A 17,564-nucleotide genomic window follows, 5' to 3' on the forward strand; every position below is an offset into this window, starting at 1 on the left:
TTTATTTGCCTATTCTTTATAAACCAATCAAACACTATCTACTAGATCTCTACTGTGTGTAGAGATATTGAAAGAGTGGAAACACAGCGAAAATCATTTTTAAACAGTGAATAATCAGTTGTAAATTTGAGCTTATAGGCATTAAAACTAGTAATTCCCTCATAACTATCGTACGATTTACGTCTTACTAATCTTACCAACTAAAATATATTTGTATTATATATTGTATACTTGTAACTCCTTCTCATTCCCATCCAAAATTCGAACGGGGTATACTTTTTGTAAATACACTATGTACGAAGAAGAAGTGCAGTGCAGACACGAAAACAAATTGTTACACTTTCAACATACAGAGTTCCCGATCGAGAGTGAAAGTTATAGGAAAATGCTTAATAGAGGCTTAAGAACTTTTTTTTACGACATTAGCCGTACAAATGTTGTCCCAAGTATTGTCACACTACTAGCAGAGATCCTCCGAAAATTTCAGATCCAAATCCAAAACATCTTAAATTCCTTATCCTTAAAAAAAAAGTTCGTGTTAGAGTATTGAAAAACACAAAGTGAAAACATTTCAAATGTACGCAATAAATTTTGGAGGCGCTCGTTATAAAAAAGAAGGGGGAAAACAAGTCCATAGAAAACATATAGTACAGTTACATGGGCATTTATAAGGGTTATAAAAAGTATATCTATATACACTATAAAAAATATATAGCAAGTAAAACATGGCAAATGGTTAAATTAGGTAAACTTACAGCATGCATGCAACAAATTGAGCATTTAAAACAAAATGAAGAAAGCAAAACCCAAAAATGGTAATTATAAAAAAAAAGTAAAAACCAACTTTTGGTTGCGTTTGATCAAAAGTGTGTGTATAAAAAAAATATTTATGGCATATACATAAACATATAACTTATATTATATATAAATATATATACATATATATGAGTGTAATCAGCATTACAATAAAACAAAAACGAGAGGCAAACTAAATTAGTGGCTCAGCGCAAAAGAAACTACAAAAAAACGATTGGAAAAGAAACAGAATACATTTTGAAAGTGTGATAGTGTTCATAATATTCGTTCATTGTAATTAAAAGAGAAAACAAAAACTAAATAAACTAAACTAAAAGATTAAACTAGCCTTTCCTTGTTCGGTAATGAGGGACATTGATACGATCTTCAAAATAATATTTTTAAAAGGGGCAGTATTTTGCATCCGCATGGAAATCCATGGAAATTTAGATCCATTATGTTATTTATGGTAATTTCTTTAGCCCTCACAATTTTTAAAGACAATCTTGAAAAACTCAACTATATATGCATGTTTTGGGACCTATTCCAGGAAAGTTTAATTTCCAAACCGCCCAATTGACCCTTAAGGTTTTTATATATAATCTTTCTACATGGTTGGACTTTATTTCGTATATATAGATCCTTTTATATATTTTTAATTGAAATATTGCTCGAATATTTGCTAGTTTTTGTCACGTAAATTTAGATTGCAAGTACATACATTTATAGTCGTAATATCTATTTATATATTTAATAATAATAAATTTCGATTTAATTACAATTTAATTTCTATTTACTCACTTGCTTACGTTCGTGTTTGTGTGTCTGTTGTCTGGCTTCGTTTTTGGATTCGTGGCTAAGATCTAATAGTTAGTCGATATTTAGTACGTATCGTATTCAACATGATTAGTTTCGTGATGCCGGCATTCATTCATTGGTAATCACTTGCAGCAGAGTTAAATTGTTTTCTTTTCTTGTTGCGGTTAGTTAAGCATGGATTTAGCTGTTTGCTTTTGATCGTCAACTCTCGGTTTATTTAAAACTTAAAGAATTACAATAGTTTAGTACTTAAAATTTATTTTGGTTTTACATGCGCTGCGCATCGTTTGTTGCTGTGCTATGTGCCATTAGGTAGACAATTTGTTTGAGTGTATTATGCATTAATATTAGATACATGTTTATATATTTGTATACTTTATAATTATATAACACTATGTTATAAAAATGTACATGGTTTTGGTTTTGGTTTTGCTACAGTTTTAGTTGGTTTAGTACGTACAACTCTTGCAAGTAATCATTTTCTGGTTCAAAAAACGCTTTTAAGTAGTCATAAAAATGATGAATCCATATTTATATATATTACAAAAACAACTTCAAGCTTTTTTATCAAAAGTATCAATTATGTAGATCGTTATGTTAAATTTGTTTAATCTTCTAGTTTGGCGCGTAAAGCTGTGTTGCGTTTAGCGTAGATTTCTCATTTTGATTTGCCTTAAATACTTTTTGTCTTGCGTTAAAAAATGCAAATTTTGTAAAATTAATTTCTTAGTTATTTTTTTTTGTTTTTCATTAGTTTTATACAATTTCACTGTTAAGTTTAGTTTAACAAACAAAAGCAGCGCTTTCAACTTAAATAATTTTAAAAATAAACAATGGTTAACATTCTTCAATAAAAACAAGCTAAAATGATTAAATCATTTAGTTAATTAAAAGTAAATAAATTTTTAAAGCCAAAACAAACGAGATCCTGCTCGTGTGCAAATAGTTGAGAAATGACTAAATTTCGTATTGGTTCTTCGCCATTTCCTCTATGAGTTGAAATTTTGAAAAGGATTTTCATGTAGAATAAATAATTTTGTGTTGTATTGAGTTCGAATAATATAAGTTTATAATTTAAGAAATAATTTAAGTTTTGCGCGTAGACATGAGTTTACCTTTCTTTGTTTTGCTGTTTTCAATAACATTTACAAACAATTTCAGGAAGTAGTAAAAATAATATTGCCACAAGTATATGAGTAAAAAATATTTTCTCTCTCTTTATAAATAATAGATGTGTTTGGGTGTGTGGTGTGTTGTGTTGGGTTTGATTGGGGATATAGCGCCGCGCGTAAGTGAGTGTGCGCTAAGGAGTCACCATATAAAATCTCATAGAATAACAAAATATTATATACGATATACATAGGAGTATAAAAATAAAATTGCAAAACATCTACATAACCAAATAATAATAAAAATCAAAAATCGATTGCAATAACTTAAACATTCTACGAACTGTACGCTAGTTTAGTACAACTTTGTTTTCTGTTTTCTGTGTTAACCGAAATGAAAGTATCTAATTTAGTAATTTAATCTAGCAGCACTGTGAAGTGGTTTGCCAGTCGTTGGTTGCGTTGCATCCGCTTCAGTTAACGCCCATGTGTGAGTGTGTCTCGTCTTTGAAAAGGTCTTTCATTTGGGTTGCTCAACCCGTTCCCGCTTCCGTTTCCGCTGGCACTCCCCTATGCCGATGCCGCTAGCGCCACCGATGGCTTCTTTGGATCCGAATCCAAGTCGGAGGACGGCGGCGGCGGCGCGTCAGGAGGAGGAGGAGCGGCTGGGGCAGCAACGGGCATCTGGCGGCCACCGCCCGGCCTGCCCTAGAGCGGATGCAGCTTGGTCGTGTGCACCGTGAGGGCACTGCGCTGCGTGAAGCGCTTGTCACAGTACGGACAGGTGTACGGCTTCTCTCCGGTGTGCGTCCGTATGTGCTTGGTCAGGTAGTCCTTCACGCTGAAGGACTTCTCGCAGTACCCGCAATGGAACGGCTTCTCTCCTGCAAAACAGCCAAATGGGCGAAACGGAGAAAGTTGGGATACTCTGTTAGCACTTGTCGCTAGCACAACGCCAGTTTGGTTGGTGCGTGCAGTACCAAAGGTTTGATTGATTGATTGATTGACTGAGTTGGTGTGTGATGTGTGGGTACAGTAGATATGTATGCATATCAAATAAGGTTTGCACGTAATCAAACTATATATAGATTATATATTATATGTGTGTATATATATTTGGTTGGTGTTGTTAAAATGCATTCGAGACATATTATTACGTAATGAGATGAGGCGGCGGGCGATACGGATTTGGATTATCATATTGCTTTGCTTCCCTCACAGAAAGCTTTCTTAATAATATTTGTGATTTTATTATTTATTTACTTCTATGAGGGAATGTAAATAGTGACTCATTCGATTCGTTACTTGTTGCTTATCGGGAAAGATGGCAAAAATTCAAGGGCCTGCTGGAAATCTAATAACTGCTTTAGTAAAACAAAATGTTTACTATTGATTGTAGTGGTAAATTTAAAACTTACGAAGCAATCAAAAGGATTGGTATTGATTTAATTTTTACTAGTTTTAAGGAGTATGTTCTTGATAAACAATGCACTTGTCACAATGAAATATGGAGAACCATTTTCTAAACACTTTTTTAACTGTTTTCTTAATTTGGCTTTGTACTCTTTCTAGATTTTTATAATATTATTAAGTTCACAGTTTTATAACTCAAAATAACTCATTTAATGCTGAAAAGTTTTGGAACTCTAATATATTTTAAATTAAAAACATTCACTTGATCAAGTTGCTGCTGCATCGTTAACAACCAGTTTTGGAACAGAATTCACACATATTTGTTTATTTTGGGATGAAATTTTAAGTATATTTATTCTGATCTTGGCTAATAGGTTGCCAATTTTTGCCACCTTTTTCTGCGTGTTTTCTGCGCAGGCGCTGCGGCGGCTCGTGTCAGGTGATCGAGCTTCGGCAGCGGCGCTGGCAGAGGTGAGAGATTGAGATTGGTACTGATAGATTGAGATTGAGCGAGTTTGGGTATGGCAAATGGAAATGGACTTGCATACAGAGGTTTCTCTTTTTTGAGTATTGCTTTTTTCTCATCACTCTGAGGTGATATACTGATTGATTGATTGGTTGAAGAGTCGATTGATTGGTTGAGTTGATTGAGAGCTGATTGACTGACTGAATTGATTTGAAAAATATTGCTTCTCACCCGTGTGAGTCGTTAAATGTTTGTTCAGGTAATCCTTAACAGTGAACGCCCTGCCACAATAGCCACATCTAAATGGTTTCTCACCTGTATGTATGCGAGTGTGCTGTTTTAGTGTATTCGATTGAGTGAAGGACTTGCCGCAGTAGGAGCACGTGTAGGGGCGTTCTTTGGGCGTGGCGCTGTCGGAGTTGCGATTCGGAGAGTGGAGATTCGAGATTCGAGAGTTAAGAATTATACATATTCATATTCACAAAATAACGCGCAGAAATGGAGAAGAGAGAAAGATAGAGAGAGAGAGAGGGCGCGGGAGAAAAGAAAGAAATTCGAATTATATTATTAGTAACACTCGATTTAAAAATAAGTTGCAAAACAAACGACACACGAACGCATGGGCCACGTCCCAAAAGCTTCGAGGGCGCGCCCATGCGCCCAGCTGGCCCCGAAGGAAAACAAAAATAAAATATATACAAAAGGTAAGATTATTAGGGTTAGCTTGACGATCGCACTGCCTCGGACCCAAAGGGATTGCCCATAATTAGTACATGGTTCCCTTTGGGCAGAAGCAGGGAAGGCCTTAAATGAATAACGGGTACTCCTGCAATGATTTACTAAAGCATTGGTAATAAAAACCCTACAAATTTGGTTAAATCTGGATCTAATTGATTCTCTGCAATAATTAAGTTTAATACCAATGAATTTATAATTTATAATTTCCCTATACTCGATTGATTTATCATAGCTGTATATAAGTTTCTTATTATTTTACTGAAATTTTAATTTACCATTTCGAAAGCTTATCAGCAAATTGTAGTATACAAATATATTTAAAAAAGTTACTTGTAATCGCAATTGGACAAAAAATGAATTGACAATGACAATTTACAACTTCAAGTATTACTTGAATTACTCATATCTCAAAAACAAAATACTGCTCATCTTATGTCAGTTACTCAATACTAATCATTGCTTAAATTGAATCTACGTTGAATCCTTAAAGAATCTGCTAAATCACAGAGCTCAATAGTTACTCAATAGCTATCATTGCCGGAATACCCAGTCAGTAGGATGCATATAAAATGGATTTACTCTGCTTCTCCTGTGTGGATCTTGCGGTGCATGGCCAGCGTGCCGGGCGTCTTGAAGGTCTTCGGGCAGTCCGGGCATTTGTGCCGGATCTTGTGCGCCAGATCGGCGGGCACCGTTTGCGTGCCGACGAGCACACCGGAACTGGCCGGGGCGGGAACACCGGGATTCGCTTGTATGGCATAGACGGGCACAGAGTTAACGACATCGCCACTGTCGCTCAGGCTGAGTGGCTCCTCCTTGATAATGACCTGCGGATGGGCCACAATGGCACCGCCATTTGCGTTTTTGTTCAGTTTGACGGTGAGCGGTGGCACCTTCAGCGCTACCTGGTCGCCGGCGAGATCCTGATCCTGTTGGTGGTGGTGCACCTGCTGCTGTTGCGCCTGCTCCTGCAGCTCCCGTTGCTGCTGCTCCAACAGTTCCTGCTGATGTTGCTGTTGGTGGTGGTGCTCCGCCTGCAGTTGCTGCTGGTGGTGCTGCTCCTCGGGCGTCAGTCTCATATCACGGGGCGCCATCGCCGGCAGCTGGTCGTCGGGCGTCACCGCCGCCTCCTGCTGTTCCATGAAGCCCTGCTGTCCGGCTGCCAGCATAGCGGTGGTGCAAATGGAGCCGCATTGCGTGCACTTGTACTCATTGGGCTGCTGGGTGGCCGAGTGGATGCCATAGATGCTGCACATAAGGCAGCGGGCCAGGTAGGCTGAGGTCTGATGGACCAGCCGATGGTGTTCGTCCAGGTCGACGGCGTTGCCGAACTTTTCATCACAATTAAAGCATGCATGGCTGGGTTTGAGGTGCTGTTGTGCCTGTGGATGACCACCCTCCAGCGTGGCGATGGCTCCTTGGGCATTCAACGCGATCCCGTGGCACAGCTGCATGTGTTCCGCGGCGTGTTGCGCCCGCTCGAACTGCTGGTGGCACATGGGGCAATAGTGCGGCGTCACGTGCACATTGGGGTCCATGCTGAGATTGGGCAGAAAGGCGGTCTTCAGGGTGTCCATGTTGGCTATCACTGTGGCCACTTGGTGCGTGGGCGTGGCAGGGGCGGCGGTGGAGGAAGGGGGCGGCGGCGGCGGATGCGACTGATCCTCGGGGCGTGGCAGACGCTGTTCCTGTGGATTCGTGGTGGACTTTATCATTTCACTTCCTCTGGCTGTTGGAGGTTTCGCTTCTTGTTTGTTTGGTTAGTGGGCAGGAGCAGGAGCAATTGGCGGTTAAAGAAGGCGAAAGGCGCTGCAGGACAATAATAAACCATAATTACAGGCGGCCAAAAGCGGTTGTGTGCGAGTGTGTGTGTGGGTGTCTGTTGTTCGAGTGGCAATCGCAAATTTGCAAAAACTCAATCGGAAATCAGAAATCCACGAAATCTGCGCCCCGATCTTCTGCATTTGACCCCCAATGTCCCCCCACAGCGGCTGTGGAAGAAGAAGAAGCAGCAGCAGCGGCAATGCGTTCGAATTGAAAATTTTTTTCAGTCTGTCATATTCTAAATTCGGAATTCTATTTTGATTGCTTTTTCGGTCTCTCGTTTTGTTTCCATCTTTCTTACCAGCGCACACTGAATATTTACTGCACCTTGTTGTTGCTGGCGGCCGTTTCTGTTTTTTTTTTTGGAGCGGGGGTCACGAAAATGCTAGGGCGGCCAATCAGTTTAATAACATTTTCTCCTTTGTACAACAAAAAAAACGTATATTAAAAACTTTTATTATTATTTTTGGCGAAAAATGTACAACTACAACAAAAAGTATCGAGTACTGGCATCGGAACGGTGGTTGGCAACGCCGCTCTAAAAATGGGCATCTGGCAGCACTGATTGTGGCAGCAAGTGGTCACACTGCCTTATCGATATGTTTTGAAATCCATTTTTTGGAAAAACAAAACTTTTATTATTTTGATCATAGAATCAAACAAACATTTCAACAAAAACATAAAAATTTCTTTGAAAACAAAATACCACACTATTAAGTAATCAAAGACTTAGTTAAAAAAGTTTCCATAAACAGAAAACAGCCTTCTTAAAATAAAAAAAAATATGAGAGCGATAATTATACACCGCATGTATGTATGTTCGTTCGAAGAAATTAAAACCTGCCATATTCTTAGGCGGAGTTGTTTTATAAGGAGTGGGCCCCAGAAGTTAGTGGTTTTTGGACGGGTAAAGTTTTGGGAGAACAATTGTCAAACAATGTCAATGTGAATACTTAATATAACAAAATACTTAATTAAAAAATAAGTTATTATTTCTGACGAATGCTTTTCGAAATTAACGTGTGCTTGAATTTTGGGGGAAAACAGGACTTTTTGAGGGAAACCAGGGCTGGTCGATATTATTTGAGGGGAAATTTGTTTCGACATCTGGCAACTCTGAAACGACGGCTCCATACAGGTTCTTACTGTATGGCAAGCCAACCCATTTAATAATTTCACAACCGTTGAAAATAAACATTTTTTGGCGAAATACAAAGGAAATACTATTGCAAAATAGTTGCAACTGCCTTCGAAGTAAATCGCGCGTCGATTGCGCATTAAATATCACTTGTCCTCTATAGCGGACAGATCAAATCCGTCTGCAAACCGCAACTGGTCAGGACTTGGATATAAGTTTGCTTGTTTCTGGCCAACTTACTGCCACAATTACCACCGATATAGATCTCGATCTTTTCAAGCCAAGTGCCAAAAGGTTTGTCAAATTACAGCCCAAAATTCCATGTGCACTGATTTCCTGTTCAATTTCGCAGAATGTCGTCTCCATGGGTAAAAAGCAGTGAGCCAGTGCAGTCGGTGAACCTGGCTGATATAATGTCGGAGCAGTATGCCCACAAGTTGCACGACAAGGAGCTACAGCGCCACACGGAGCAGCTTAAGAAACCGGTACAGGAAATAGGCTCTATTTGGGAGGCAGGAGCCTCATCCGCGTCAGCCGCCAGCTACTCCGATGTGGCGGGATGTTCGCTGAAGAATCAAAGCGGTAGCGAGGAGTGGGAGGATTACTCGGCTTTACTTACCGACAGCGCCATTCCGTCGGAGGACATTCAGTTTCCGGAGGACAGCGATGCAGTGATTGCCCAACTACTGCAGTCCCAGTTCGATCACGAGTATAACGAGGAACTGCGTCGCGTCGAGCGACAGCAGAACAAGCAATCTAAGGTCACGGTAACCCTCAATAAGTTCCTGCGGGATGGCGACGCCGAGTTTCTGCACGACACCGTCGAGGAGGACTACGAGGAGGATGAGCTCGAGCAAATGAAGCATGACTGGGATCGGTTTGAGGACAATGAACGACAGCTGGAGTCTATTCCGCGCTGTGGCTTCAAAGTAAACAAGGAGGGCGAGATGATCACCAAGCACGATCCGCAACTGTGCGCTGTGCGCAATGCCCAGAGGGTGATGTCCTTTCCGCCGGAGTTTCCCACTGGCGATGCCGCTGGCTTCGACATGAAGCTGTCCAACAAGGTGAGATCTAACAGCTTAACGGGATACCAAGACTCAAATGTACTTTCTAGGTCTTCAATCAACTGAGAGCCCACTCCCGACGTGGTCGTTCCGATAAACATGAAAAAGTGGCCACCGCCGAGATGGGTTTGGATGCCAGCACACGCTTGTTGCTGTACAAGCTGATAAACAACCAAATACTCGAGCAGATCAATGGCATCATCTCCACGGGCAAAGAAGCGGTCATTTTGCACGCCAACTCGGACGCCAATTATACTGGCACCAATGAGCATGGCCACCAGGGCGGTGCGCTGATGCCGGCGGATCTGCTCCCCCGGGAGTGCGCCATCAAGATATTCAAAACAACGCTCAACGAATTCAAGCAGCGTGATCGGTACATCAAGGACGACTATCGGTTCAAGGACAGGTTTAGTAAGCAGAATCACCGAGTAGTCATCAACATGTGGGCGGAGAAAGAAATGCATAACCTAATGAGGATGCAGGCCATAGGTCTTAATGTTCCTGATGTTGTGGTGTTGAAGAAGCACGTGCTAGTCATGCGATTTATCGGCGACAATCACAATGCGGCACCCAAGTTAAAGGACGCGCGGCTGAGTACCGCAGAGCTAAGCTGCGCTTACGAGGAAATTGTGGCCGCCATGCACAAGTTGTACAATGAGGCAAAATTGGTGCATGCCGATTTGAGCGAATATAACATACTCTGGTACGAGGGCAAGTGCTGGTTTATAGATGTGGCCCAAAGCGTCGAGCCGAAGCATCCTAGTGCTTTGGAGTTTCTGATGAGGGATTGCGGCAACATCGTTAACTTCTTCGAAAGACGGGGCCTGCCTAACATCTACACCAAGGAGCAACTGTTCGAGTTCATTACGGGACTCAATGCTGAGGTCCACAATGCTGCCCAGTTGGAAAAGATACACACGCGTGGAGCTTCCATGAACCAGGCCACTGCTCCGAATCAGGAAGACTTTCCCGACCAAATGAAGCTCCTAGAGTATCCCTTTGAGCTGGCTTGGGAGAAATCCCAGCTGGATCGCGAGGCCAAAAAGGCTCTCGAGCAAGCGCAGCATAATAACGATAATGAATCCGACACTGATAAGGATTATGAGAGCGATGGCAATAAGAACGATATTGACGACAAGGAAAAGGTCATTAAAACTGCCAAACATTAAAACTTTAAAAGTATAGACACATTTCCTAGTTTAGTTTTTAATTGATATCAAAACATTGGCCGCAGCGATTCTGCTCATATTTCTATAATTCCGAAGGAAAAAAATATGATGCTCATAGTCATGGCTTTTGACTATAAAAGATCCCTCAAAATAAGAATAAAGTGGTTTATTTTTCTCCGGAAACCCTATCTTTGTATTTTTGATGAGTTTTAGTATTTGTTCAAATTTTAAAATATTCTAAAGGCTTCAGATCTTTAATAACCTTCAAAGCCCATTGAATGTGTCAAGTTTATTCCGTAATCGATCTCTTTTTCTCGTGCGCTCCACTTTGCATTTGGTGCACTCTACTGGCTACGGATATTTCCGTTAATAGCTTTGAACTTGAATTGTTATTAACCAATTAAGATTTATGCAAATGTCAGGCCCCAGTGGCCACACGCGCCACGCCCATCTTCCGAATCGGCTAACCCGGCAATTGAACTCATTTGATGCGCAGTTTTGCCCATTAATTGGGAGATTTGTCTGTTCAATCGAATCTCTGATCAGATGATTACGTATAGAATTTCCAGGCCCAGTGCACGCGTCGCTAGATTGTCGATTTGACGGAACTAGTGCACCTATCTGTATAGTCTGGATGCGTTAGCAGGCTGGACTTTGCGAAATATAGTAGTTCAAGTGTGACGTCAAAATCCAGTTGCGGGCAGTTCTGTGCGTACTAATATTGTGTATGGCTTTTGTTAGATTCAGTGGAGCTATAGATTCAAAGTCTGCTCGGGCTACCCTTTCTTATCAACAGGGGAACTTATAAGCAATACATATTCCACTTTTAATATGAAGTGTTTTGATGAAATAATAGAAAGCATATTACAAAATCAGAATATTGTATTAAGCACTTAAACAAAAATATAATTTTTTATTTCTATACTCGATTTATACTGTAGCTTTTTTATGCCTTATTATAGTACTTGAAGTAAATACTATAGAGTTCAGCTGTAGTACTTAATAGAAAAAGGTACATTTATGTTATAATTCAATTCTAAGAACTTCCACTTTAATTTATTTTATTGCGCTTAACATTTATTTTTGTTTTTGTAATTCTTCGATTGAATGTGATTTGAAATTTAACGTATATAATCGGAGGGTTGCATTTTACTAAGAAGTTATAAAAATCGAAACCCGTTAACAGTGTATTTCCGTTTCCGTCACCGCTCTTTCAATTAGAGTTCAATTTCAATTGCATTGATTCGTAATGGCTTTTGTTGTGCAGCCGTCAATCAAAATTGAACTTTCTTTCGATCATCGGCACAAGCAGCACTGCATCCATCTATTATTTGTTGTTTATTTGCGGCGCTTGCAAGTGGAAAATATTATTTATTTTTGATTTCTGATTGAAAGCAGCACATTTGACGTTGGCAACAGCAGATCTGAAAAAAGCATCTTCTATTAGTATCTCTTGAAATTGTGATACGAGTGGCTATATGCATAAAATGATATATGTATGTGCCTGCCGGCTTATGTGTGGGTATATGTAACGTTGGGGCCCCACACATTCATAGATGCCACAAGGGGGCCCGACTTCGTCCGATAATGACGCAAAGATGAGAAAGAGGATGAGTCGACGAGGAAAAAAATGGCTCGGGGATTGAAGTTGAAAATAGACGCACGAAAAACACGAGATGGAGCATCCAACACAGAATCGTAAAAAAATAAATCCCATATACATATCATATATGTACATATGTATATTTGTTTATCCCCAATAAAAGCAAAATCATGTGGTGAAATAAATGTGTCATTTCCATTAATGATCGAATAATAAGTATGCCCTCAAAACTTGAAATAAATAGAGTGCATTTGAAAAAGTTTTGAAAAGAACGCCTAATTATTGAAGATTATTTTTGGGTGATCAGTTCAATATTTTTATTATAATTAAAAAAAAAAATTCGATTACAAGTTTTATATCTCTAATCTCATTATTTACAGAAATACTTCAAAATCGAAAGATAAGGATTTCTGTTACTCATTTCAGGGAATTTTGTCATAAGCAACCCAATTATTCAATAATATTCTTCAACAAAATGGTCGCATAAATTTCTTATCTCTTATAAAGATTTCTAAGAAATAATACAAATTTCAGCGAATTTCGAAACTGGAGGAGCACTTGAAACCAGCTTTCATTGCGGGACAAATAAAAAAAAGCACGAATAACAAGTCAAAGCAATAATCATAATGACAGTCGGAAAGAAGTGAGCAAAAAAAGGCTAAATAAAGAGAGAGAAAAATACCAAACAAAGCTATAAACTCAGACATTGCGTTTGGATCATCAATTAAAATGTGCCAGGCATGTAATCAGCCGCTCCAGCTCGAATTCCAAACATCAGTGTCCAGACCACGCTCCTTGGGTGAAAAAGTGGGCTGACCTAGGCATGAAATTAATTAGGCTGACAGAGAAAAAAATATTTACTAAGTCTTGGAAATCAATCAATAAAAATATATTAAAGCATTAGCTAAATGTTTCTAGCATATATTGTCGTTATCCTAAATAAATTTTAGTTTTTAAACCAACTTGAAACGTAAAATGCGTAATTATTTTTTTGTGATTGCCATGTTGGATAAATGTTTTCTTGATGTGTATCCATTCACTCACACACACGCGCCACTTGACCATGCGAAAAGGAAGAGGCAGAGACCAAAAACTTCGGAGGAGGCTCGTCGTGATCTTGGGGCTGCTGCGCTGCTTCTGCCTCTGCCGCGGTCGCCGTCTCTGCCTCTGCCGACGCGATCGTGATCGAACTGACCTCAAGTGGACGCTGCCGCCAGACCCTCCCCACTCCCCCCACCATACCTCCTCATCCCACCCATCCATCCCTCCCCTCTGAAACGCTGGATGTACGCAGACTGGAATTTGCGCGTTTAAAGTTAACAATTTATTTGCATTATTAATTTTCATGTTGGACCTCCTGCCGTACACCCAAAAAAAAACAAAACCATTTTAAGCATTTAGCTAATTTGGTTATAACCACAAATGCCAAAACCTATTTTAAACATTTTTATATTTTTGTCTAGTTTTACATAAAATATTTAAGATTTCAATTCTAAAACGCATAAAAAATAATCATATAATGGAAATTTTACTTTTCTAGTGTAATTCTTAGATGCAAAAAAGTAATAACTTGGGGATTATTTCAAGTTAGTCGGTTTTGGCACCGTGTATACGATGATCATTGACGTAATTTGTTTTTTTATGAATGATTGATTCTGTTATCATTTTAACTTTTGTTAATAAATTAGTAATTATGTAATTCTATAGCTGTTTTTACTAATACTTTTAAATGACGAAATCTTATTTAAGAATTTTAGTCAATCGTTTACAAAGGTCTATATTCTACTTTGTTCAAAATTGAAATCGAACTGTAATTTTTTATAGTGTACGTACGCAAGTTGGTCAAGCCGAGTCTGTCGTCCTCCTCTACTCTTCCGATGGTTGACTTGGACGCTTGGACACTTGGACAGCGGCATCTTCTATTTTAGGTCTAACTTGTTAACTAGTTGCTGGCAACCGGCTTGAGTTTGCCGTGGAACGCGGGTATGTAATTCAAGTTAGCTACAAAAATAGAACCTTAATTTATTGTTACCATTACATTGTCCGATCGTAGTTGGCAGTAGCTGCCCTTACATGGTCATATCATTTTCATTTTTCATGGTGGCGCATCTATAGACGCCCCTCTTCCCCTCCTTGTTGCAAAATAAACGTTGACTAAAGCGAAAGTGAAATCTACTGTGGTCTATGGTGTAGTTCAGCATTCTTAAGTACAGTAGACAAAAGAGTAAAAAATATTGATCAAAAATTGTAAACTATTCTGAAATCGATTTATTTCTGCCACTGATTTGATTGTTTCTTTTAAATTTTATTACCTAAGGTTAAACCTTAACCCATATTGCGGGAAATTAATTTATAAGGCTTCTGTTTATTTTTAAATAATCGTAAATCTTACACTGAGTTCGTTATTGAATCGTTAAAACTGTGCACAGAATTTTAATACTGTTAAACTAAAATACATACAGTAGCCCATCAATTGTATTTTTTAGCTCTTCTGGAATCAAAATGTATGATTAATAAGTTTAAGTATGCTTAATTTTCTGTCATAAACAGATGCTGGGTTTCGTAAGAAGCAATTTTAAATCTCAGAGAATATTCAAGAGAAGAAATTTTAGTTTAATAATTGTCTTGCCTTAAAGTGTTGATTGTATTGATTAGTTAGCAGATCAGTTGACTTATAATTACCGAGTTCATTCTCAGAACGACACTACTATCACAGTAAATTGTAAACTAGGCATAGTGCCACGCCCACTCCGTCGCCAACTATTTCCCCGCCCATTCCGCCGACATCTTCATTATCTTGTAGGGCAGTGTGTTTGGTTCCGACAAAAAAACGAAATTTCGTGATAAACACATTCACAAACACACTTAATTGATGTTTCCAAAATAAAAAACCTTTCGAAGTGTCATCGCAATTTAAGGCGAAAAACTTTTGCAAAAATAATAATAAAAATTGACATTCACATGCTAATGAAGGTAAGCGTTCGCCTAAATGAACCTGATGAGGTTTATTAGGCTTTTGCTTGATTGCCGAACGAGCAACGAGAGTACAATACAACAAATGGCCGAAATGGCCAGAAACGTGTTTCCATAAAAATCACCTCCAATATGTCTGTCACGTGAGACGATCGGAACGGATCGAAACGGATCGACGATGAGTCAGCGACCCATGTGCCCCGAGCATTTTCAATATATTCGCGGTACTCATTAATAAACCGCAAACATATCCGAATGTACATATGTATATATGTACGTATGTGAACTGGAGGCGTTTACCCTTGACCATGTTTTGACAACCAACATTACCACATGGTCAGGCACGATAAACGAGGACCGTTATGCGCCGGCGGGACATCCCAATCCCGATATAACATAATCCAAAACAATCGATCTATTCCCGCTTACCTGGGCAATAACTCACTTTTGGCATGTGCTGATTGACGGACAGATGTTACTACAGGGGTTCCTATATATGTACATTTGTAGCCAACTACCTGGTTCTGCCTGAGTTCAGATTTCTCCAGATTCTGCCGGCTTGTTAACGAACATCGCACACAAAACGTGGTTCGAAAAATGGTAATACGAAGCCCTTTAAACGTGGCATTGCCAGTCCGAAAAACACTAGGAATTAGCAATCGTAATTGGCTAAAAATAGCAATCAAATTTTTTAGATCATGTTTCTTTATAGGAAAGTACAACTTAAGTTTGGATCCTAGAACTGGTTAAAAAGTTAAGATCTCAAAAGTTTTTAAAAGGCAACCACAAAGTCAAACAACATTATTAATCAGAATTAGTGGAGCTATAAGTTAAAATCTCAAAATTTTTTTAAAAGCAATCCAAGCAATAAAAACCCAGTAATCATTATATTTTCCTGTTATTTTTTGTTGTCCAATTTTATTACACATTCAAGTAACAGGATCGAGACTGTAAACTAAATTTAAGCAAGATGCCTTATCTGTACGGAATAGCGGACACCAAGTTCCTGGTGAAGAAGGTCAAAACGAGGGCTAAGGCTCGGTCAGAAATGGCGCCCACCAAATTCCGGCGGAACGCTTTTCTCCAGGGCTGTCCCAAATACAATAAGGACGATGTACCCATTCAGTTCAGGACATCGCCCGATTCACTTGTAGAACTGTGCTCCATTGTGGTGGACAAGCTCCCGTTGCCTTCAATTTTCGAGTGGGATGACATGGACATTAGGCGTTGGATTAATGGTTACGGCTATCCTCAGTATATGGTGGGTATTAAACAAGAGATTAAACAAATTAAGTCATCTAAAATTAGTTTGTAAGGATCATTTCATGACCGAACCAAGGTATCTTATTTTACTTTCCTGGTTAACTTTCCCACTTTTCAGAACACCTTTCGTGTGAACATGATCTTGGGTCGAAAGCTGCTCCTGCTGGACGCCTCCGCTCTGTGTGCGATGAACATCAAGAACTTCGAGCACATCCAGCACATCACGTACGGCATCCGGATGTTGTTCCACTTCGAGCTGACCAAGTTCTCCTCCAGCATCTCGCTGCCGGACGAGAAACCCAACGAGCTGTACCTGCTGTTCCACGCGCAGACTGGGATGAACTATGACAAGGTGCGCAGATCGGATCTGTACCGGCGCATGCAGATCCTGCGGGAGCGGGCTCGTAACCTGGACCACTGGGATCTGCTGTATCTGTGGTTGCACCGCGAGCAGGAGCGCAAGTACAAGGAGCTGATTGGTATGGCTCCGCGGGAAAGGATGTACAAGTGTGCTGTGGCGGTGAAGAAGCCTGTGCAGTGGCCTCCGGAAATGGAGCCCGAGGAACTCATGTGCATGACGTGCATCCCGCCGTGCGATTGCGACTGGACGGAACGGGATCTTCGGCTGCCGTGGCACCTCGAGTGTCTATCCCCCGCTCTAACCAGCACCATGAGCAAGTGGAACGCCCACCAGTCGCACTGCTCGGCCTGCATCCCGCCCTGCGAGTGCCTCTGGCCACCGCGCTTCTACCTCACGGGCACAGTGATCCGGTGCCTCCAGCAGCGCTTCCCGGAGAAGTTCTGCCCCATCTTCGACGAACGATACCGCGCCTCGCCGCGTCCCAGTCTCGTGGAGCGCTGGACCCGCTTCTCCATTTGAGCCGGATCATCCTTTATCTTTTTTCTTATATAGTTAATGTTATGAGCCTTTTTAACAAAAAACTTTAAAAATTTTAATGATTTAAGCTTTTAATTGAGAAATGAATCAGATGATCTCAGAAATGGTGAACTAGAGATTGGATCCATGTTTTGGGTAAAGGGAATTTTTTTTTTTAATATTAGTATGGTGTTATTGACACATTCTAATACTTAAAGATATTGAAATGTAATTGGACTCTCCTAAAAACCATTTCTTTAAGATCCGTAAAAAACAATATATATAAATATATAAAAATAACAGTTTTATT

General features: G+C 39.9%; 3 protein-coding genes across 9 annotated transcripts; 2 read left to right on the forward strand and 1 right to left on the reverse strand.

Moving 5' to 3' along the window:
* Positions 1–2,974: 2,974 nt before the first annotated feature.
* Positions 2,975–7,684, reverse strand: LOC108050321 (chorion transcription factor Cf2). 7 transcript variants are annotated; one of them, XM_044460038.1, is made up of 5 exons: positions 7,466–7,684; positions 6,246–7,149; positions 5,920–6,167; positions 4,834–5,012; positions 2,975–3,607 (listed from the first exon to the last, which is right to left on the reverse strand). In XM_044460038.1, the coding sequence occupies exons 2-5, from the start codon at positions 7,053–7,055 to the stop codon at positions 3,432–3,434; spliced, it is 1,413 nt and encodes a 470-aa protein (XP_044315973.1). In that variant the 5' UTR covers positions 7,056–7,149; positions 7,466–7,684; the 3' UTR covers positions 2,975–3,431. The 7 variants fall into 7 exon arrangements, with proteins under 7 accessions (XP_044315973.1, XP_016987437.1, XP_016987436.1 ...); XM_017131948.2 differs by having other exon boundaries at positions 5,920–7,149; positions 7,492–7,682; XM_017131947.2 differs by having other exon boundaries at positions 5,920–7,149; positions 7,466–7,682.
* Positions 7,685–8,293: 609 nt separating this feature from the next.
* Positions 8,294–10,721, forward strand: LOC108050323 (serine/threonine-protein kinase RIO3). Its single transcript, XM_017131954.2, has 3 exons — positions 8,294–8,596; positions 8,655–9,369; positions 9,420–10,721. Exons 2-3 carry the CDS (start codon positions 8,656–8,658, stop codon positions 10,536–10,538), a joined length of 1,833 nt encoding a protein of 610 aa, XP_016987443.1. The 5' UTR covers positions 8,294–8,596; position 8,655; the 3' UTR covers positions 10,539–10,721.
* Positions 10,722–15,999: 5,278 nt separating this feature from the next.
* On the forward strand, positions 16,000–17,314 carry LOC108050319. Its single transcript, XM_017131944.2, has 2 exons — positions 16,000–16,375; positions 16,496–17,314. Exons 1-2 carry the CDS (start codon positions 16,085–16,087, stop codon positions 17,255–17,257), a joined length of 1,053 nt encoding a protein of 350 aa, XP_016987433.2. The 5' UTR covers positions 16,000–16,084; the 3' UTR covers positions 17,258–17,314.
* Positions 17,315–17,564: the final 250 nt, after the last annotated feature.

This window comes from Drosophila rhopaloa, unplaced genomic scaffold, assembly GCF_018152115.1.
Source record: "Drosophila rhopaloa isolate 14029-0021.01 unplaced genomic scaffold, ASM1815211v1 contig_2, whole genome shotgun sequence".
Taxonomy (NCBI): Eukaryota; Metazoa; Arthropoda; class Insecta; order Diptera; family Drosophilidae; genus Drosophila; species Drosophila rhopaloa.